This window comes from Struthio camelus, chromosome 6 (genome assembly GCF_040807025.1).
Source record: "Struthio camelus isolate bStrCam1 chromosome 6, bStrCam1.hap1, whole genome shotgun sequence".
NCBI classification, from domain to species: Eukaryota; Metazoa; Chordata; class Aves; order Struthioniformes; family Struthionidae; genus Struthio; species Struthio camelus.
In genome coordinates, this window is record NC_090947.1 from 4356860 (window position 1) to 4378693 (window position 21834).

At 47.5% G+C, this 21834-nt stretch overlaps 1 protein-coding gene across 1 annotated transcript in view; it reads right to left on the reverse strand.

Annotated features, from left to right (window-relative positions):
• Nucleotides 1-8368: 8368 nt before the first annotated feature.
• Nucleotides 8369-21834, reverse strand: part of COL6A3 (collagen type VI alpha 3 chain) — a 67607-nt gene continuing 54141 nt past the window's right edge. The window contains exons 40-47 of the mRNA XM_068947788.1: nt 20460-20562; nt 19793-20067; nt 18643-18903; nt 16656-16730; nt 14083-14262; nt 13917-13967; nt 9848-10018; nt 8369-9225 (exon numbers count right to left, since the gene is read on the reverse strand). Coding sequence (XP_068803889.1) covers nt 9185-9225; nt 9848-10018; nt 13917-13967; nt 14083-14262; nt 16656-16730; nt 18643-18903; nt 19793-20067; nt 20460-20562 — 1157 coding nt within the window. The 3' untranslated portion in view covers nt 8369-9184. The remainder of the gene's footprint in view (nt 9226-9847; nt 10019-13916; nt 13968-14082; nt 14263-16655; nt 16731-18642; nt 18904-19792; nt 20068-20459; nt 20563-21834) is intronic.

The following is a 21834-nucleotide window of genomic DNA, read 5'->3' on the forward strand; positions in this document are numbered from 1 at the left end:
GCTCATTAAGCTCTTCTAAACAGCAGATACTTTTCTAGTGCTAACAACGCTTTTGCCCTTGGCTCCTAAACCCAGCTAATCTGCCCTGTCCTGCAGAGAAGTGGGAGCAAAAGGGCTCCTAAGGCTATTTTGTGAGGACAGACTACGCCTGAATCGAGTGCTTTCCTTCCTGGTAATTCCTTGCCGGGAGAATTAGCTTATGTTCTTATATCATTTTTCCAAAAATTATAGTCAATGCTCTTCCAAATATATTCCAAAGAATAAAGTCAATACGCAATAGCACCTAATGCGGGAAGCTACCATGAGCGTCAAGCTTCCCTCTCTGCACTTAGTTCATATTAGTTCAGTATGTAACGAGCTGCAGTTGTCCACAGAGACCTTCTGCGCTTGTCCACAGAAGGACAGCTCTGGGTAATGTTTGCGTTTTTAAGTTTCCCCTTGGACTGTTTGCTACTTTTACGTCTAAGCGCACGCCTGCCAACAGCTCGCCACTCTGCATCCTTGTTAATTAGGAAGCCGATCGTTTAGCCCTTTGTAGGTGCAAAGAAAAGGTGCTGCTCTGGGCACCTTGTCTGGGGGAGATGCCCGCGTTTGTTGCTGGGGTGGTACCGAGCGCTGCCGAGGCTCGCGGAGGATTGATCGCAACGTGGGTCCGTCACCAGCTCAAGTTGACCTTAAAATTTCTCCTAACAGCTTTTGGCATAAATGTTTGTGCGTGATAACTGCATGACCCTTTGCAAGGAAGAGGCACTGAGTGACAGCTCTCTTGCTGCCTTTGCAAATAAACTGGAGCAAACTGGAGCGTAAAGCCTGGTTACAGGGAAACGTCAGCCTCCCTGTACTTAAATTTGTGGCTATCTTCATACCACTTACCCACTCTTTTAAAACATTGATCACCTTTTGCTTAGAAACTGTTCTTGGTACAAAAAATTGCCAGATTTGCAGGGAAAAAGTGTGAGCAAGCCTTTCATTTTTGACTTTACTTTTCAAATGCCCCTTGCTTAAGCTTTTTGTTGATACACGGGAAGCGATAATGCCGTCAGCCAAGATTTACGCGCGCTGCAGTTAAGCTGTCAGGAAACGTAGGGAGGCTTCAAATCCCTGTCGGGGTTCGTGGCTGGAAGCAGCAGTAAGCAGGGCAAGCTGGGCAAAGCGAGGCTGAAAAGTGCACGTTGTAGGAAGGCGGCAGCAGCACCCGGGTTTTTTCAAAAGTGGACTGTGTCATGCCCTCTGCCATATTCCAGTCAATCTAATGCAATGCTCATTTTTTTCATTAACCTCCAACACAACCTCACCATCTGCAGAATTAATCACTGCTGGAAAAGTAGACAGATATTTTAGAAGTAACAATCTCCTGCCTTCATCTCTAGCAGCTTGCTTTTATTTCAGGCCTTTCAAGCTTCTCCTTCCACTTTGGTTCATTAACCATGCTCCCAGTTTTGCAGTTCCCGTTTCTTAGCTATATAATCTGTATTACGTCCATATGTGCTTGTATGATTTTGTACTTTTTTCAAGAGTGACAATTTATTTGCGCTTTGCCGGTTGGGATATCCTACAATGGAGTCACCCATATCTCAGATAAGATTTCTAAAATGGCAAATGCTATCTCCCGAGGAAACCAAGGGGTGGATAGGAGACAGCTGGCAGCGATGGGTTGTGTTTGGCTGTTTTGTCTAATATAACCAGAGTGGCTCAAGGAGCTGGATCGTACCTCCAGCGTATTTTGCTGCCTGTCTAGGAGCTGAGCTTGGAGAGTGTGTGCTTCAGATTTTCGTTGCGGAAACTCCTCACTACTCGCCCTGGGTTGTAAAGCCGCTCGGGATAAGTGTGGGTCTCCTCTTGGCAAGGCCTTCTCAAAAGCGTTTTGGTACCGGTGGCCAGAAATCAGCTCTTCCTGGGAAATTAGGGAGGAACTGGCAATAGGTAACATATGGCTCTCTCCCACGGCCCCTCTCTCCGTGGGTGGTATGGGAATTTCCAAAAAGATGTAAATCCCCGCTGTGATTCAAGCATATAAAAATACTTGGTGTGGATTTGGGGGATCTGATTCAGGCTCGTGGAGCCACCCAGGTTGACTCAGCATCCAATGAAGCTCTTGCTGGACGTCAAGCCCTTGTGGGCTTTCCATCGTGACGTGCCCATCGTCATGCTGATCTGAATCCTTGAGGCCGCTGATCCTCTCTCCTGTGCTACCCCCAGCCTGGGGCCTCGGAGGTCAGCAGCGTGCGGACGGTTTGCTCATATGGGCACCTACAGAGCGTCTTGCTCTCTTCTGTAGCTCTGGCCCTCGACTTGGTTGCGACCTGCTCCTACACATCTGTCCCCTTGCTCGTTCTCACAGCCCCGAGCCTCTCTTCACCTGCCCTTCCCCAGCTACCCTTTCCAGGAGATCGCAGCGAAAGACATGCCTGTGTGCAAATCTTCAGGCAATAATCTTCCCGAGCGATATCCTTTTAATATCGAATTTTAATAGAGTCATCCAGTGAGGTCATTGCAGCCGGCTGCGCTTTTATTTCGGCGCGGTTGCTGTAGCAGCAATTGTCAAAACAAAACATATAGTTCACCCAAGCAAAGTTTCCTGGCCGATGGCATTCATTTTTCTTTATGAGCTGACTTTGGAAGACAGCGAAGCGGCAGCTAATGGAAACTCCAGCGTCTTTCCCTCTGCCCTGTCTGCTCCTCCGTCTCTGCAGCGATCGAGATAAAGGTTAGACATCTGTTTTGGATCTGCTCTGTTTAACCGAAGGAGAGACCCGCTCCTGCCATTGCATAAATCACTCCGCAGCTGCAGCACAGTCCTGGCTAATTGCTGGGGTTGTTTACCCCACTACATCCAATTGAGTTGGGTATTTCGCTTTGGAGAAAGTGGTTCCAGGAAGCTACCTCCTGCTATTTTGCGAGCAATCGGGAGATATATTATTTCCATTGCATAAGCAGGAAACTGAGGCATTTGTTGGGGGGAGAGGGGGAAAAGGATAAGGCAGTGGCCATATGAAAAATCTGTGGCAGAAGAAACCCCCAGGTTGATCTCCTAATTATCCGAACATCCTTTTCTCCAAGATCAGCAGCTTCAAGTGTGTTATCCGCATCTGTACCAAACGTCCTGGATACAGCCCTGATGGGCAGTAACCTGCTCTGCAGGGAAGGCACCCGTTTTCTCAGACTCTTGACCTTGAAATATCAACGTTTAGAGTACATGGCATTGCTTCAGCCTATTGCTGGAAAATACACTTTAAATGAAAGGGTTTATGTATGTGCCTAGGTGTATATGTGTACATATGCTGTATATACATGCATACATACCTATGCACATATGCATCTATGCATATATGTCTTTATATGCTCAGACTGGCTTCTTCTACTGATGTAATAAGCTTAATACTGACTAATAAAATATTTCAGAGGCGCTTTGCCTCTCCTTGTAAAGATTTCCAAGCTGGGTAGAATTAAATGTAAAACTATAGCATTAAGAGAACTTAACCAAGCATTTGAAAGTTGGTGTCTTCCCAAAGTTAAGGGTATGGCCACAGTGGTTAACTCTGCTACGTGCTACTCTCCATTTTTATGATACCATCAGTATCACAAATGATCGTCTGTTCTGCTGTTGAACCTTGTGGTTTTCACCAGCAGACTCGCAGCTCACTTGCTTCCAAGGGCAGGGCATTTACCCACATCCTTCTCAGGTTAAATTACAGCAAATAAGATTTGAGATTGCCTATTACAAAAGCCTTGGAATAGCTTGTCCCAGGGACTGCCTACTCTTCTTGTTCAGGGCAATTGTAGAATTGGTGTCTGTTGAGTTTTCTGCGAACAGACTGGACAAACCTTTGTCAGGATTGACGTAGGTAGGGGTGATCCTTCCTTGGAGACCAGTATGAAGAGTCTAAGCGAGGCTTGGATTTAATGCCTTGTTTTCAAATCCTAATGCTAATTCTATCCCAAATGGAAGAGCTCCTGTGTCTGCACCTCTATGCAGGAATGGGATCCAGGTGCCCCAAGTGCAAGTCTGGATGCCTAAGGGTGGCCAAAAGTACCTGCGTGGGGCTGGAAGGTTATGGAGGACATGTGTGCTGCATAATTGCTGCCCTAGGGTTTCTGAAATGGCACATGATCTCACCCAGAGTGTGCATATGAATGCCTAAACCTTCCTAGCATTGCTTCGGGGCCGTCTCATGGCATGAGTCCCACGGGCTAGTTACGTTAAAACTGCGAAGCTGTGGAAAAGATCTACTGGACCAAATCAGAAAAGCAATTCAAACAGCTTCCTCCTATCATAGAAGTATTTCAGTGTCAAAGTCAGAAAATGAGTTGTTCTTGGGAAGTACAGCGGATAATTATTTTTTTTTAAATTTTGTTTGTGAGTTTGTCTGGGAGAGTGCGTGGAGAACGTTACCAATCTGTATATCTCAGAGTTGTAGCCCCTTCACAAACCAGTCTGTCTGGACTGGGCTAAATTACTTATGACGGGTGCCTGCTTCATAGGAGGCTTCCATTTGTCCACAGTGGGAGTTAGAGGATTTTGCCTAAGCGTCCGAATGTTTTGGCTTAACAGCCTGTCCAGAAGATGTGAGCAGGTCGGGGTAGGATGAGGATACCAGTACACGTTCTCCACTGAAACTGAACTTTTTTACAGGATGCCTCAGCAATTAGTAGAAGAAGTGATGTAGCTGTTGTGGTCTGACAATGAGAGAGAGACAGTTTATAGGGAGTGATAACACTTTTTATTAGCTGCTGTACCTCCAGAAAGCAAGGCTTTCAGGCATGCAAGTCCATCTTCAAGCCAAGCAGGGTCTGAGCTCAGCAGCCCAGCCTTCGGACGCGTCCTCCAGCAGCTCGCTCAGGGCTCCACGTCACCCCAGAGCCTCTGACACTTGCCAAGAGACTTTCTGAACAATTTTAAGACCATAGAACCATAGACCATAGAACCATTTTAAGACCATAGTCAGCAAGAGACTTTGCTTCCAGTGAAGGTCTTTTTATTTCACAAAGTGTCCTCAGCCTTGGGGAAATGCTGGGTTTGAGCTCAGCTTGATATTTACCTTTGTTGTCTCATTATCAAAGCAGAGGTTGAAGTCTGACACTGTACTTTTCACAGCAAAGCGGTGCATCATCTGATAATGCCTGTGGCTTTTGAGATTAAAGGTGGGAGGTTGCCCTTTGAAACCAGGGAGCAAAAACTTGGGAAATTAATGGCTGTTCAGGATATAACTTTTTGATGTTGAAGGTTTAGATAGGACGTCTGCTAATGAAGTTCAGCTGAAAGTACTGTCTCCTCTGGAGTACAGCACCCTTTGTTTCCTACATCCATCACTTCTGTGTTGAGTTCATCAACACAGTGTCTAAATTTATTTTTTTAAAAAATGCTGCAAAGCAGTGGTTTCATGAAGGGACAGGAACTGTTTCACTAGAGATGGAGCAGACCTGTCCTTTGCTTGTAGGCCCTGAAGCAAGACTGATTTTTCTTCCCAAGATGTATTCCTCTAGGTCCTCCATGAAATGTTGACCTGATTTGGGAATTACTTGTGAAACACGTGGCCTAGATCTCCTAAGGACCAAGAGAGGATCAGGGGGGGTCGTGCAACCCACCACTTTACTGCTGAACAGGGATGATGTAAAGGTGGTGTCCCGCAGATGAGGGAGCGGGAATATCTGGGATCAAACTTGCAAGCAGGGAACCAGCAAGTGCAGATTTTAGAGAACTGCTTTATTTTTTCCTGGAAAGACAAGAAAAGGAGAGAAATGAAGGGTGTGTTTTTATGGAGTGGCTGCGAGCAGGGAGCGTGTGACAAAAAGCCAGACAACGACACGGGATGGAAAATGCCGGCGAGTTAGTCCTGAGATGAGGCTGTTTCTGCCGGGGAGATGATTTGGGGTAGTAACCCCACACTCGCCCCTGCTTTTCCTCCATGCTTGAAACCCATGTGACCACCCTGGGCTGGCTGCAAGCTGGGGGGGCTCTCGATGAGGCTGATCAGCAATTTCGTGCAAAATGCATGTTCCTCCAGTCATTAAAAAAAAAAACGATAAAAACTTTACTTTCTCCCCAAATCCCACCTGATTTTGAATCCCAGAGAGCAGTTTCTTTCCGGTGACTTTTCCACTTCAGAATTTCTTTTTATTTGCTCTTTTAGGATCTTGGGGATAGTTTTTTACATTCCTGCTATATTCAGTCCCATGCTCATGGCTACAACTGACCAGAAGAGCAGGAGCCATAAAAGCCTCGTAGCAGAGACGCAGGACCCAAATACTGGCAGAAAGCCCCCTCCTCTAGCACAGGGGCCTCGGCGATCGAGGGGCACTGGCCAGACAAACAGCATTGGGAGGGGATTAAAAAATAAAGGCTGGAGGTGGCATAGGCAGCTCCAGGACCAGCCGGGACCGCTTGCGCACCGAATGTGACGCTAACTAGCTGCAGACAGGCCTGGAGCGCTTCTGCACAGGACTCCGACGGGTTGAGTTATTTTTACTTTTGGTCCAGTCCCGCAGCCACGTTGGCAGATGCGCTCCCAGCTGCAGATTGCTTCCATGTGTAACCCCGAGCGCGGCCGCTGAACGGGGGCCAGGGGCGTAACGTGCTTCCTTAAAAGGCTTGGGAGAGGCGAGCTGCAGTGCCCCTGGCCTCAGGACTGGAAGCGGAGGAGAGGGCCCCCCCTTCCCAGCCAAAGCCCCGGCAGCGCTTTCGCATCCCCAAGTCCTGCGCGGTCCCTTTGCAAGCATCTTTCCCAGGCCGTTGCTGCTGCCCGGGGCGCAGGCGTTTGGAAACTACCCCCCACCCCGGGCCTCGAAGCAGCGGGATGTCAGCGGGAGTGATGATTCATGGGGTCGTTTTAAGCTAGTTGCTCCCTCTTAAAAGCAGAGTCTGTGGAGGAGGCAGCTCACGGCGGGTGGGATGCGTCTGGTTTGTGCAGCAGTGGCTTTTATACCCAGCGAGAGGGAAAAAGCAGACGGGGTGGGGGGGGTCCCTGCGGCATGCCCCTGCACACCGTGAAATGCAGAGCGGGCTGCTCTTCTCTGCTCTCCAAACAGCCAAATGTGGCCGTTGCAAAAAATAATAATAAATCAACTACCCGTTCCCCTCTTTTGCAACAAAATCCTTGCAATGTGCTCAGAGAGGGTGCCAAAGGCACAGCACAGCATCCCAAGCCCCACTGCCTGGCAGCCCCAGCATTTCCTGCTCATCGGGCTGGCTTGGTACTGACGGGAAATTTCGGGAGCTGGGCTGTGTGCTGAGAACAGCATACAAGCTGGGACACTTGAAAAAGCAAATCGGTGCCGAGAGAAAAAGCCCCGAGCATCCCTGGCCCCGTGGCCGGCGTGGGATGCGGGGCAGCGAAGTGGCAGGAAGGCTGGCCGTGCCACCGCGGGGCTGCGCAGGTTGTGTGACGTGCGCTCCCGCTGCCGTGGTGCATTTGCATCCCCGGGCACCAGAGGATGTAAAATGAGCATCTTGGTCGCCTGTTGAGCACGTGTGACGTTGAACAGGGAACTCGAGGTGTCTTGCCAGCTTTGTGTGGTCTTGTCCCTGATATTACGGAAGGCAAACTCTGTTGCTGGGAGGGCTGCGTTCAAAGGCGTTACGAAACTGTGCCTGCCTCATCTCAGCCTCGTCCGTGTGTAGATCTGCCTGGAGTGCTTCGAACTAGCACCCAAAAGTGTGTGGCAGGCGGACACCAAGCAGCCTTCTCCTCATGACAGTCCCACCCTGGCCCTCGGAGGAAGACACAGGAGAAGCCCCAGACTGTACGCTTGGTGTCCTTCCCAAGGCACGTATCAGCTCTAACCAGTGTAACCCTGTTCTCCAGAAATGCCCACCCTACTCGCTTATTTTGACTGAAAGCGCAGAGCAAGCAGCAGCGCATGCTGTGCAGGCTGCCTCCCTCTCTGCCTTGGGGAGAAGCGTGGCCAGGAGAAAACGTGGAGCAGCATGGGGGCTCCTTGAGCTCAGAGGCAGACCACCTTCACCCGTGCTGAGTAAAGCCCTCTAGACCAGGAGCAGCAGGGAGGTGCTTAACGCCGTGGTTGAACCCTGCCTTGCTCCTCTTGCCCCTGTGGAAATGATTGTGTGTGCTGGGATGTTTTCTGGACTCCCCCTGAATGACCTTGCTGGTTTTGGAGAATCCCATTTTCCAAGGCAGTAGGCGCCATTAGTTGCTGATTTGCCTCATCGACATTCCTGGGCTGCTTGTGTTCGTGTGCTCGGTACTTTGGTGGGTTTTTTTTTTTTTTTTTTTTGGAGGGGCAAGGCAATGTGCCTGGCAAAGTCCCAGTACATTGTTTCTGTGAGTTTTAGCTCCCCTGGGTGTGCTCACATAAGGACAGGAATACCCGTGTTTTTTTTTTAAAAAGAGGGGGACAAGAGCACGAGTTTCTCAAAACCTCCATTAGACTTTATTTAAAAGTTCTTTGTATAGACTTCCTGAAACAAAATCCACAATAAAAATAAAATTCCCATTCCGCCCACCCACCCCCCAAAATTGCTTTGCTTTGTATTTTATAAAACATACAACATTAGAAGAATGCCAGAGACATTCTACACCACAATTTAAAAATTCTTTAACTGAGGCCTTGGTCCCAGCAGTGCATTTGCATTCAGAAACCTTGCTTCCTTTTCCTTGCTAGTTTGGTTGGCCACATATGGTACAAATGCATACAAGAGATCTAGTTTGAAATCTAATCCAGCAAAAGGAAAAAACAAAAGAATGAAAAATTGAACCGCTTGTTTATCAGAATTAGCTACTCTCTTACACAAAGGCTTTCCATGAAAAGTTATGCTCAGTTATGAAAATGATAAAAGCAAGCATGTAACAGTTGCAGTGAAATTATTATTATGATTTTTTTTTTCTAATTTTTACATCGCCTTAGATAGGCAGACTGCCGGAATCAGAAAGAAAGGGTAATTTAGAGACATGTGGAGACACAATAACAATCTGCAATTAGGTAAATATTTTGTAATGTTGAAGCTATACAATATAACCCGGACACATGTAGCACTCAGTCCACAAACAGTTTAGCACCATATTGATAGGTCATGCAGCAAAACACTTTCTTCAAGGTTTGCTTGGAAGGTAAAAGCATGAAATAGTACAGTGCAAGGTAGTCTATACCCTTAGCTTCTACAGGGGTAAGGTGGCAACGGCCGACGCTCCTGGTTGTCTCCGAGGTATGTGTTGGCAGGTTGCTGCCTCTATGTTCCTATTGTCGTCACAGCGCCAGGGTTAATGGTACCTGCAAAGGTTGGATGGAGAAAGAGAAAACCTGTGAGGTTGTTTTGTGCATGGACGACAGCATGGGATATGAAAGGAGGAGAAAAGTCGTGGTGGGAAGAGGCGGCTCTGCCTGGCGAAGACAGCAAGGAAAACCCATCTGTTACCCCTCGCGGTGGGGAACGAGTCCTTCTTGGAAGGAGAAGAGGCAGTGTAGTGTGCCTGGAGATCAACCTGGCTTTTCAAACAGAGATAACGGGCTTACCTACGGCACACTGATGCCAGTGCGTGGCTCTTGTTGACTACAGCAGCACGCCAGCCAGGCGAGGCTGCAGTGAGGGGTGGGTAAACACGGTCAAGAGTACAATTTTTAACCAAAAGGCTTCGTAATCAATTCCCAGCCTGTCCATGTTATGTTTTTTGACGCTATTACCCAGCTAAACGCCAGGAACTTCTCCTGCAGCCAGTCCAGCCTGCAAAAACCAGCCTGCTCTAGCGACAGCAATGCGCCAGACTTCTGCTGGCATAAATACAGGGGCATCACGGTGCTGCGCCACTTGAGCTAGGAGACGGTGCGTTCCCATGCCAGGGAATTCCCTGGCTTTCCTCTCCAGATGTGCAGCAGCTGGGTGCGCGCTACTTACCAGGAACGCAAACTTTTTCACAGTCTTTCTGCGTGTTAAACCTGTTGTCGTTGCCTCCGCAGCCGCCGTACCAGAACCTGGCGCAGCTCTTGGTCTCGGTGTCGTAGTACCATTTGAGCACGAAGTTCCTGCAGGTCCCCTCGTCCTTTTGCAGCCGGCAGATATCTGTGACTGCAAATAAATGCAGGAGCGGGAAGGTTCAGCAACAGATGTGGGGAGTCCTGTGCCTACGCCACGTGCACCCTCTCGGCCCGTGCGTGCTGCCTGACGTTGGCACATGTTAGTTGAGCCTGATCTAACGACTAATGATTTTTGCCCCTTGTAGCCAGGGCTCGTGCCTGGTGTAAAGCCCTATAACCTGGGTGCCAAAAATCAAGCTACTTAGAGGACTCGTCTCTCTCTGAAACCATGGTTAACAGTCCCAAGGCCTTCTGAAGTCCCTTTTCTAATCATGCAAGGCTCTGAGAAGTGAAGTAGCCCTTTGCTAACAGAGAAGGTCCCTGAACTAGCTGGGATCCTAGGACTACTCATGGGAATGAAGGATTTGCGAGAACGAGCACTTGATGCCGGCAAAAAGGATTTTATAGTCGCACTGCTGTGATTCTGCCTCCACCTGGCAATAGGAAAAAGCTGTCAGTCGCTGTTTGCAGTAGGCCGATTGATCTTACCAGGCCTCTATCCTACCAGAAACAAGAGTCCCAACATATCAACGAGTTGAATATATGAAAGAAGGGTGAGTGTATAAAAGGTGCATTCGCAAGCCAGTTTCTTCGAGGTTTGATTAAAGAAAAGGCATATTACACCCTCCAAACATTTTCAGGAGAGGAAGGGCACAGAAGTCTATCCCTGAAACCCGGACTAGAAAGTAGGTCTGGCAACGAATCCTAGCAAAGAAAAAAGTCGTGGTGGCAGGTTTACTTTAAAGGAAATTGCGGCTGGTGCTGGCAGCTGCTCGGAGCACAGGAATGCTACAATAAGTCCTCGAAGACGGGCCGGGAGCACGGAGAACCAGGAGTAGGCGTAAATACAGAGACCAGCATCGCAGACCTATGAGACTGCTCTTGCCGAAGCGTCTCTGCGCGTGGGTGTACCTTGACACAGCTATGCTTCTGCACAGAGCCTGCCAAAAAGACATTGTTTCTACCTTGGCATTTTAACTTCTTTTCCCCTCTCTGGCTTGTAGGAGTCGCTCCGTGCTATGAGCAAGTCTGTTGGAAAGGATCTTTGCTAAAAGAAACTCCATTGTGCAACGGGTCAGACTCAAGTTGTCCAAGCGCTGCGCTGCAGCCGTGACGGAGAGTTATCTATTTGTTTTAGCAGTCCATTTGCTGTTTAGATAAGAGGAGCTGCTAAGATCTCCTTTCCGAGAGAAGACATTTTTAAAAGGAATATCCTGGCCTTTGTTGGTTTTCTTTGTTCTGTCATAAACGCAGCTTTTGGAAGTAGGATTTTTTTTTTTTTAATCTCTGTTTTCCCTTGGAATTTGAAATCAATATTGACCTTTCAGTTCAGCTTTGCTATTGGACTCCCACAGGCAAAAGCTTTTTCAGGCCTTTGGCAGGCTCTTTTCCTTTTTTTTTCATTATTATTGTTTTTGACTCCATCTCCCTTCTTTTCTGACTTCCAAAATATTGAAAGCCAGCCGATGCAAATACAGGAATGACTTTACTCCACAGCCTGCGCGCCCTTCAGGCAATCCAGCCAGCGAACAAAACATTCAGCTCATGAGAGGCGTAATATCATTTTTCTCCACAGCACAGGGTCTAGACAGCTAGATGCTTTTTGTTTTTTGCCCCTTCCTTCTCTTTAAGAGTGGAATTAGCACTCTGGATCAGCTGATGCACAGGGTAATTCAGCTACCGTTTTTAGAGGCAGATCCAGGGTCAGTGCTGGCTTCAGGAAGGCTTCTGCGTTATATTAGCTGAACGTTCACTTGAAGCCTAGCGTTCAGGTTGCATCCCTTCACGTTCGCGCCACCCTCCGCTTTCAGAGCAAGAGTGATGTGATTTAATCAAACCGCATCTAGTGGCTGCCCCAGTTCGACCAGTTACTGCTCACTATTCCCAGGGGTGCCTTTGCAGTTAAACTACTGCATGGCCCCTCCCTCCCCCCAAAAGCAGTGCCAAAACACAAAAGAAACAAAAGTTTATCTAATAACTTCAAAGGATCACTGGAGAGCAAGCACTAGTGAGTTAAAAATGTGTTTTAAGTTGTGGCTGGCTTTGGCAGATTCAAAAGACAGGGCGGCCACCATGAAATGGGGGTTTAATTCTGGGGAGATGGCTGGGCTCCTCAGCTGCACTTTCATTAAATTTCGCCATGGTAAAGAAATAATAATAATAATAATTAAGGGTTATCGCAGAATTTACAAGGCTTTAACTGGGAGATGGGTCTGGAGCGTTGTTTCCTTCCCAGAAAGGATTTGGAAGATGAACTTATTTCTCGGTATTGGACCTGGCTCCTGTACTGGGTGTGGGCTGAAGCGAAAGCCCGGCCCAGAGCATTAAAAGCTGAGCTTGAAGTCTGGATGCGAATTCTTGTGTCTCTTTTTCCATGATAAATTCAATCCCTGGTTTTGCAGCAAACAAGAAGCTGGTGACTAGAGAGAGGGACTCTCGTGGGGAGGGCAGAGAGGCGAGCATCCCTGCCGGGCCCCTCGCTTGCTTTTCTTGTCTATCTGCCCGGGGCAGAATGGCGCCAAGTTGATGAAATATCAATTTAGCCTGAACAACAGTGGCTGGAAACATCATCAAGGCATGTGATGATGATCAGAAGGGGCTGGTGTATGGGCTCGGGCTAACAGAAACATGTACCCTCCGGAAAAAAACCCGCCAGGAAGGCTTCCCTCCTCTGTAAAGAGACACTTTCAGTTTCTACACCAACGATGCTCCAGGACGTGTTTAATCGGGAGCTGAAACCATTGGCCAAACTGGAAGTAAAGATAAAATCCCTGGCTAAACTGAAGCCATAGGTTTCTGCACAAACCATATGCTTCCTCTGGCTGAAAGTCCTCAAGTTTCAACCAAAGGATCTTTGCCCGTGATGCCTATTTCCAGCACAGAAGCACCTTACAATCTCTTTTTATAAGCGTCTGCCCTTCTAGGCATTTCTGGGTCTCACTGTGGCCTTATCCCAGCTTGCCTGCATATTTCTACTGCGATATCTGCAGCTGGACGAGTGTTGCAGAACTGCCAGCGGCAAAAATTGCTGAGTCTGATTTCAGAAGCCTACAGAAACGCCTTAGAAAATAAAATGCTGGGGGGGGGGCCTTTCATTTGCCTTTTCAAACACTTTCATGCCACTCTCAGCGTAAAAGCCTTGTCGTTAGGTACCCGTCCTCTTAGGTTTCCTTCCTTTCTCTGGGAAGGGGCCCTGAAATAGCATTACAAGGTTACTGGGATAGCAAGACCCTGCCGCGACTGGGTTCCTGTCCTGAACCCGTCCCTGTTTGACCAGCTCAGCTGATTCCAAGTCTCTGCTTTCTTCCCAGGTCGGGAAGACCTAGGAGGTTTGCAAACTATATCCCCTAATCTCAGAAATTCCTTGGGGAGAGTTCATTGCAGTTTTTGTATGGGCTCCTTCCTCATCCTTGATTTTTATTTTTTGGTGCAAAAGGCAGACATCTGTATTTGAGACCCAGGCCACATGGAGTAATTTTTCATAAGAGATTTTGGTAAACAGATGGTGTAACGTTTGCTATTCTTTGTGTCTCAGCAAAAGGCTCACTGCTGAGTGGCAACACGGATAACGTGAATTACTTTGGGACCGCGCGTGAGTTCAGTTACCGTATGCTTCTTGCGAAGTCCAGCGCGTGGTTTTGCCATGAGCTATGGTTTGCGCTCGGGTCATGCAAGCGTGGCATCTCCAGCGTGAGACATGCAGTCGACGTGCTCATGCAAAGAGGATGACAGGACACAGCCATGTCAAGGAGCAAAAGAAAACCAGCTCTACAGTACTGGTGATCTTGTATCGGCCAAGCTTGGGGAGAGCAGCTGCATGCTGTGAAATGGTCTAGGTGAAATCATGGATGTGCTTTGTTCTGTGATTTTTTTTTTTGTTGTTATTTTACCTGATGATAATCTTTTCTCAAGGGGTGGCGGCTGCATTGCTTTCTCAGCTGCTGTTGGAGGAAAAATTGTGTGGGTTTGGTTTTTAAACTATCCTTTCTCTCTGATTCAAACATTGTTTGACAGAACAATAAAATGCAAAAGGATTAACCCCCACTTGGTACTTACATGGTTTCAAGCATTTGCTAATGCATTCGGCTTCAGTCTCAAATCTATTGGCATTACCACCACAGCCACCATACCAAACCTGGCTGCAGATCTTGTTTTTGTAGTCAAAGAACCACACAACCTGATAGTCCTTGCACTGCATGCCCATGTCATAGTCCAGCAAGCAAGGGTCTGGCAAATCTGCGTTGCAAAATGTGCAAAGGTTAAATGATTCTGAAAGGGTTACAAGCTCAAAAAGCAAAGAGATTCAGCAAAACAAAACAAAAGGAAAAAAAAAAGCATTCAGAAACGTTGGGAACCAAAGGGGGCTGGATCGAGCCTTTGCAGGTGACTTGGGTCACATCTCTGTGATTCTGTTTCCTTGTATTTCTAAGCACAAGCTTTCCCCCAGCCTCCGGCTTTCCTCTCCCCTCTCTTGATTTTATCACTTCTCCAAACCCGAAGCCCCTGAGCCAAAGCAGCAGGAGCCTTTTACTCCCAGCCAATGCGCACTGGATCAGGCCCTCAGACAATTACCCCGTCAATTTTCAAAGCTATTTGTCTTGGCATGAACTTTAATTTTTAAATGTGTTTCTTTTAGTTTTAAAGCAAGCCACACCTGGTAGATTTTAAATGCCTTAACGAGGATTTAAGCATATGTTCCTTTCCTGCCCAGAAGTGATAACTTAAGATCAAATCCCAGTGTTTTTATTAGCAAAGAAAGGCCGCCTGTGCTAGCAGCAGCTTTGCCTATATAAGGACTGCAGAATATGGGGCTTCCTTGGAGGCATGTGGGAAGATTTATGTGCGGACCTCTCCTAAGCCAGACCCTTCACACAGAGGACTGGAGAAGACTCAGTTAAACAACTCCCTCCAAATCCCCTGCTCTGGTTAATGTCTTTGGCCTGTTGAAGGACTCCAGATGAGTGGTGCCATCCTTGGAGGCCTTCAGGCAACGTTTTCCCCAGATTGCCAGCTACCGTAAATCCTTGGGCAGAGACACTCGCAGTAAATGGGTCACAAGACCCAGCCCACTTCTAGGAGCTGAGATGTAAATGTCTGCATTTGCTTTTAAACCTTAAGTTCAATGTACTTGTGGTAGCTGAAGGACTTCAGTGCAGCTTTGTTCCTTTTAGCCTGCAAAGCGCACATTGCGTCCATCTTCCGCTCAGGCAGAAAGACCTGCACAACGCTATACCGCTTGTTTCCAAATGGCTGATGGGTTAAACAAAGCCAACGGGGTGGTTTTCACCTTGGGAGACAATCCAGGTGGTGGCAGAGGAGAAGAAATCTATGCCAGTGACGAGACAGCATGAGTGGAAACACGGACAGGGTGGGATGTTGCAAATGCAGAAGACAGGAATGGTTCAGAGCATCACAGTGATGATGGGACATGCAACAAGACAGATGAAATGTTTCTTCCCTGGAGCCAGCCCTGTGGCCCCTCAACAGCAGCCAACCCCACCGGTGTCCTCAGGAGGCTGGAGGCAGCCTGGCCTGAGCTCCCCACTCTTCCTGTTCAACATGAACGTCCAGGCCCGGGCGGCAGCTCTCAAACTCTTACCTTTGTTCAGCACACTTCACCACCATCTCTCCACATTATTGAATCTCCTTACAAAGAAAATGAGCTATGGTGGGACCAAACGGGCTTAAGAAACCCCCAGAAGAGTGACTGTTTGGAGGACAAGGATGGTATGCCAGATCCATAGCCTGTGCCAGCAACAGGACTGTGCTGATTTATGAAGGCTGGGGGCCCTTCCACATTTGTGGAAGAAGGGTTACAGCCTGGCACTTACAATATGATTGAATATAATAGTGTTGATATAATGAGCTTGACATCAATGAAAGCGATGAGATGAGGTATTAACAGCTGCAAAGATTATGGGTTACTAAAACAGGTTAACGTGATGAATGATAGAGTAGGATCTGACAGCTTGCTCGTTAACGTTTTATTATGATAAGCCATTGATGCAGAGAAAAAAGGGAAGGGTAGCTGGGCTTATACTGGAGAGAGACTACAATTTAGTTGTACTCCCCTGTTCGACACTGGATCGATCCCCTGCTCTCCTTTTACTGTTGGACACACCCTTGATTAGAGCTCTGTGTTAAACCAAGACCCATTCTCTGTCCCAAATCAGCAGAGATTGAGCAAAGAAGCATCAGGTGATGCTCAGCTATATCTACATCTAGGTCAGCTAGGGATGCTATAGAGTGTAAGAGTGTGTCTGGTGGGAGAGGCTTGGAGAGCAGCATGTGTTTGGGCCCTACCTCAACCCTTTCCAGTGATGGAAACAGGACCCATTCCAGGTTCCCCTGTGAAGCTCACAGTGACTTCAGAGAGCTCTGGATCAGGCACAGGGCGTAGACCCCATAAGCCCTGCAAAGGTAGGAGGCTCTGCAAAGTGAAAGGATGTGTTGTCACAGCTTCTCTGATCTTAGTGGGGCTCTTCCTGCTCTGGGCTTGTGAAGTGGGCAATAGGAAGGCTGGTGCAAGTGGCCAGGCTCCCAGTGGGAATCCTGCCTGTGAGGCATATGTGCAGGTAGGGTCTGGCAGAGTCCCCTGTTCCGGTGCTCCCGCTGGCGCTGCTACTCACCACTTTCAGGCCCTTCCAGCGGCTCAGTGTTCAGCATCATGTTGGCCAGGGCTATCTTGGACTGTGGCGGGGTCTCTGGGGGAGCAGAAAGAGAGGTCAGCCAAAGGGAAAAGGGTCCTGCAGCAAAGCCCTGGGAGAGCTCCACCACCCTCAGGCAGCCAGTCTGCAGCCAGAGCATCGCCTCGGGCAGAAGCGGAGGAGGTGGCTTCGAATAGCCAAGGCGTAGAAGTAAACAAAATTGCTGGCCCCCATTCTAGCAAGGGGAACATGAGACACACACTGGTTGTAAGAATCAGCCCTGGATCTGTTTATCCTAGTACATATGTTTCAGAAGTGTTTATTGGATGCAGCTGACACCATGAGTAATACATGACTGCCCAGCAGTGCTGGGACAGATTCATGTTACTCTCTCCAAGAGACCGCTCCATTGCACGGTCATACTCTTCCTTCAGTGGTGACTCCAAAGGAGCTTCTCCCAGTCCCCTGCATAAAGAGCTGCTTCAAATTACCTCTTGCTCACTGCACAGTATGCAACTGGGCAGTGACTGTGGCGGAGTGGCCATGAACCCTCTGTAGCACAAACTTATATTTGCTCCTCTGGCCATAGAGGACAGAAATTGTAGAAAAAAAAAATTACATTCTCCAGGAGAACAAAGAGATCATGATAGATCTAGTCTTCTCTCTCCCCCACCCCCCACCCCTTAACCTTCAGGGGTTCTCCAGGTGTTGCATGAAGGCCTTTGCCTTTAGAGATGCTCTGACCACTCTCCTCCCATAAGGGCCTCACAAACCTATGGGAACTATGTGGCTGAGGACTTCCCTGGTGGAAGAAATCCCTTGAGATAGGAAGGAGAATGCAGTTCATATTGCATCATGCTCTGCAAGATTGCATCATATTGCATGTCGCCCCTTCCCAAGGCAAACTGTGTTTCATCTTCCATGGGGCTGCAAGGCAGGAGAGGGATAGAGCCACAGGAACAGTTGAATTTGCTTCTGTGGTGGGGGAAGTGTCATGTGTGGCTTGCGTGATGGGTGACAGTGCAACTCAGTGGTCCAGGTAGCAGCTTGTGGGTATAGGTGGCTTTAGCACAGTTTGTTCCCTTTCTAAATTTACTCCATAGGAAATGCAATTTCTCTTGGCATCATGGGCTTCAAGTCAGGGCATGCAAATGTTACTTCTACACATTGGTGTCTTTTCTCAACATTTTTGTGGGCACATTTATTGCTCATGAAGGTAAGAGACTTCAAGCTTGATCCAAACCCACTGAAGTCAATGGAAAGACTCCCTGCAAGCATTAGAAGAGGCTCTAAAGTGCCAGAATGAGCCAAACACAGCACTGGCAGGACCAGCACAAGCTTTTCCACACCACCTATGCAAAACTATAAAAATATTGGCTTTGTCTTATACAGCAACTTTTGGCTATGCCAAAGGGCTTGGTGAGCTGCACATGTGAGCTCCCAAAGGATTAAACTTGCCATTTAATCCCTTCTGTATGTTTTTGCTGGATAACATGTTATGCAAAGCAGATAGGTGGCTATGGAAATTGCCATCTGAAAAACAGCTTATCTTGCTTGTTTTGCAATTGGGCTGGGCTGAGTTTATTCTATGTTAAACCAATTTGACTCATTATTAATTGCAGCAATGCTGGCTGGACCCCACCAAGACACATTGTGTAAAGCCTTCTGCACGCACAATGAGACAAATACCCCTCTGGGATTGGCTTTAATTCTACCACAGTATGTGTTGATTTAAGACCACTGGAGTGTCAACTTGTGTTTACCAAAGCAACACATTCTCATTGTTTCACAACTGGGTCCTGCTGCTGGGCTGTAAGATGTAAAAGGTACAGGGACACAACTGAGCGTTGCCAGGGCCTGGATCACTGTTAACAATGGATTTACCATCACTAACAGTTTTTCCATTTTTTTTTCTGTCCAACACCTTACATTGAAAAATAAATATTTGTTTTCTCCAGTGGACACTTACTTGTGCTGAATGTTCCTGTGTAGGTCACTCTGGGCTGGGATTTCTGGTAGCCAGTAATAACTACAAGGTATTTCTGTCCGCTCCTGAGGCCTCCGATGATGCACTCAGTGCCAGTTAGGTTTTGCTTCAGGACTAGAGAGTGGTCATGTGCTAAGGTGATGGTGATATCAAAAATATAAGAGTTTGAAGGCTCCGGGCTGACCCAGCGCAACTTGGCACTGTTTTCAGTGATATCTGCGATCTGGATGTCATTTGTCTTTGCTGCAATTCAAAAGCAAAAGAAACACTAAGTGAGGACCTCAGAGGAAAGGTCTCAAGGAAAAGGTGGCTTAGTGCTGAAGGTGCTGTTTTCCAGGCCACAGAGACTGAATTTGTCTGCAACCAGCTGTAGAACATGAAAACTAAGTTGTGCAGAGGTGGCCAGTGACTTTGGGCATCTCGGGTACCCAGCACCAAGTGATTTTTTTCTTAATACTCTGCTGTGAGCTAGAAAGAGTCAGAAGGCAAATCAAAGCAAACCTTTTACAGTACACATACAATTCCCAGCAACTGCAAACATGTCTGCTCAGATGTCTGCCCTAAGGTAAGAAGGACTCACTATACTGATGAAGATCTTAAAGCAAAACCTGCTTAAGAGCTGGCATAACCTTAGACAGGTGAAAGAAACGATTAGCGAAAAGTTTTGCTGCTCTGGACAAGGCTATGGCAGAGTATTGGATGAGGCCTTCAGAAGCATTTATTGGAAGCAGCAGGGGAACAAGAAATGTCCAGAAATGTTTATTCCTTGCAAGCTGATGAAAGCATAGACCCTTGCAAAAGCTGATTGCCCCATTTATATGGAGACATGTTCATTGACTGGTTTAGCGTCCCAGCGCTTTGACACGTTCTTTCTTTGTTTCATCTAGTGCAGAGACGCTTGCACCCCCTTGCAAGAGCACATGGGAAAGCTCTTTTACACTAACTTTGCTCATGTGAAAGAAGTTCATCGTTCCCAAAGAGGTTTCTAACGCTGATTAAGTGGTGAACAAACCGCAACTATTATTCTAACCGACTGAGAATTCGAACAACCTCATTGTATGAATCACCATAAATAGAAAAATTTCGCTAAGCTACAGTGAAAACATTGAAAGCGAATGGGCTTTTCACGTACCAGCGTGTCTTTTCCTACTGCCTGTGGTGGTGTTTGTCGTGGCCCGGCTGGAGACTTTGGTCTGGACCACGGTGCTTGCTGTGGCCTGTACAGTGGCGTTCGCCTGGGCCGTGGTGCTCGCTGGGGTCCGGGCTGGGGCTTTGGTCTGGGCAGTGGTGCTTGCAGCGGTGGTGGTTTTGGTGCGGGTGCTGGTATTTGCAACAGGCTTGACGCTGGCAGTTACTGGGGTGCTGGTACTTGCAGTTCTGCTTATAGTCACGTCGGGCGCCACGTATCTGTTCATAAAATAGTAGGATAAATTGTATGATAGGTCCTGCATCTGAAGACAAAAGTCTTGGTGCTTTCGGTGGAAACCCCCGAATTATTAGTCAGTTCTGGAATTCTTAACCTCAGTGATGACAGTAGCATGTGCTTCCTTCATACCCTTAATACATATATAAATATGAAACTAAACACAAATTTTAAATTATGTGTGTACTTCTCTATCTTTCTCTAGTAGAGAGATTTGTTGATTCTACACTAAAGAAATCAGTAACAGACTGATAATCCCGATTATCACTGAAGCTGCTTTTTCCTTTTTTTTCCAAACAGAAGTTGAGAAATGAGTGCTTCTGCCCCAGGTAAATGTCAGCAAAGCTCCTTCTCCTGCAGACAAACGGGTACTTACACTGCTTTGTGCCCAGGGTGACTGAGGTTCTTGGCTAGCTGATCACCCTGGAACCACTCACACTGCTTCCTTATCTCTGGAGATAGGTAGAAAGCAAAGTCACCTGGAGACAAAGAGAGCCTGGCATTAAACACTGCCTTTGAGGATGGCAGTTACTTATCAACACTGCATTACATATATTCCTTCTTAGTAAAAAACATTCTTCTCTCTTGGCTTGCTCTGTTAAAGGCTGTGTAATGTCTCTTGAAATTTGATGTGGTTACTGCAGCATCCAAGGCTGGTAGATTTGTTATTCCAATGTATAAACACGAGAGCAGTAACCACTGCAAGGGGTATACAACTTAGTCTGTCACAGGTAAACAGCATCCTTATAACAAAGCACTTGGAAAAAAAATATTGACTGTGTGGTTACAACAGTTAGAAGTTTCCCGGACTCCTGTAAGCAGTAAATGGAGGGGGGGGAAAAAAAAAAACTAACTGAGGGAACCTAAACATTTATTTACAGGGAAAGATGCGCAGATATTTGCTTCCTCTTCTACTGGAAGACATTCCCAAACCTGTGCTTTGTTAGCCTAGTGGATTGAGTTTCAGGACTTTTTTTTGGATAAAGCTAGTTTTCCTAGTAAGGGCCCATTTCTTGTCTCTGCTGGCCTGATCTGTTTAGCATCTCTGACAACTGGCTCTAGCTGGAGATCTGGCTTGGGATCTCTAGCTAAGCTGAGGTATGGATTTTCAGGGTGCGGTCTGCACATCCCAAACATAGCAACGTTATTTATCTCTGAACAAAGACTCCTGTTTCATCTGGTTCATAGATCTGAATGCAGTAACTCCAGATCTCCATCTGAGCAGGGCAAGTGTCTGCTAGACATGATGTTTATGCTGAAGTTAGGAAGGAAGATTTAGTGGGTATTCAGGGAGCCCTGGGTCAGCGCTAGCCTGGCTGTTGCGTTGCAGAAGGCCAAGTGACCTGGCAGAACCAGACCCAATGGGATGCAACCTCTTGCACGTAGCAGAACTGACCAGCTGGCCGCATTGGATCAGATCATGTCACGCCGGTGGGACCACAGAGACAAACTGGATAGAGGTGCAAAATCTACTTGATGGACCAACAGACTAAAAGGCTAGCAAAGGACGGGCCAGGGAAACCAAAGAAACAGACAGATTCGACTAGACAGACATATGAGAAGTAACAAAATAGACGAAACAGTTCAGATCTTATAAAGAGACTGGACAAAAGGACCACTTCAGTGGGACCCGCTGGCCAAAAGAGGTGATCAGGCCAGAGCCCACCCAGCAAGCAGTCAGATAGACCAAACCTGGCAGATTAACCACACTGATGTCACGTGTTGCCCTTTTCACAGTACTTTGGCTGAGG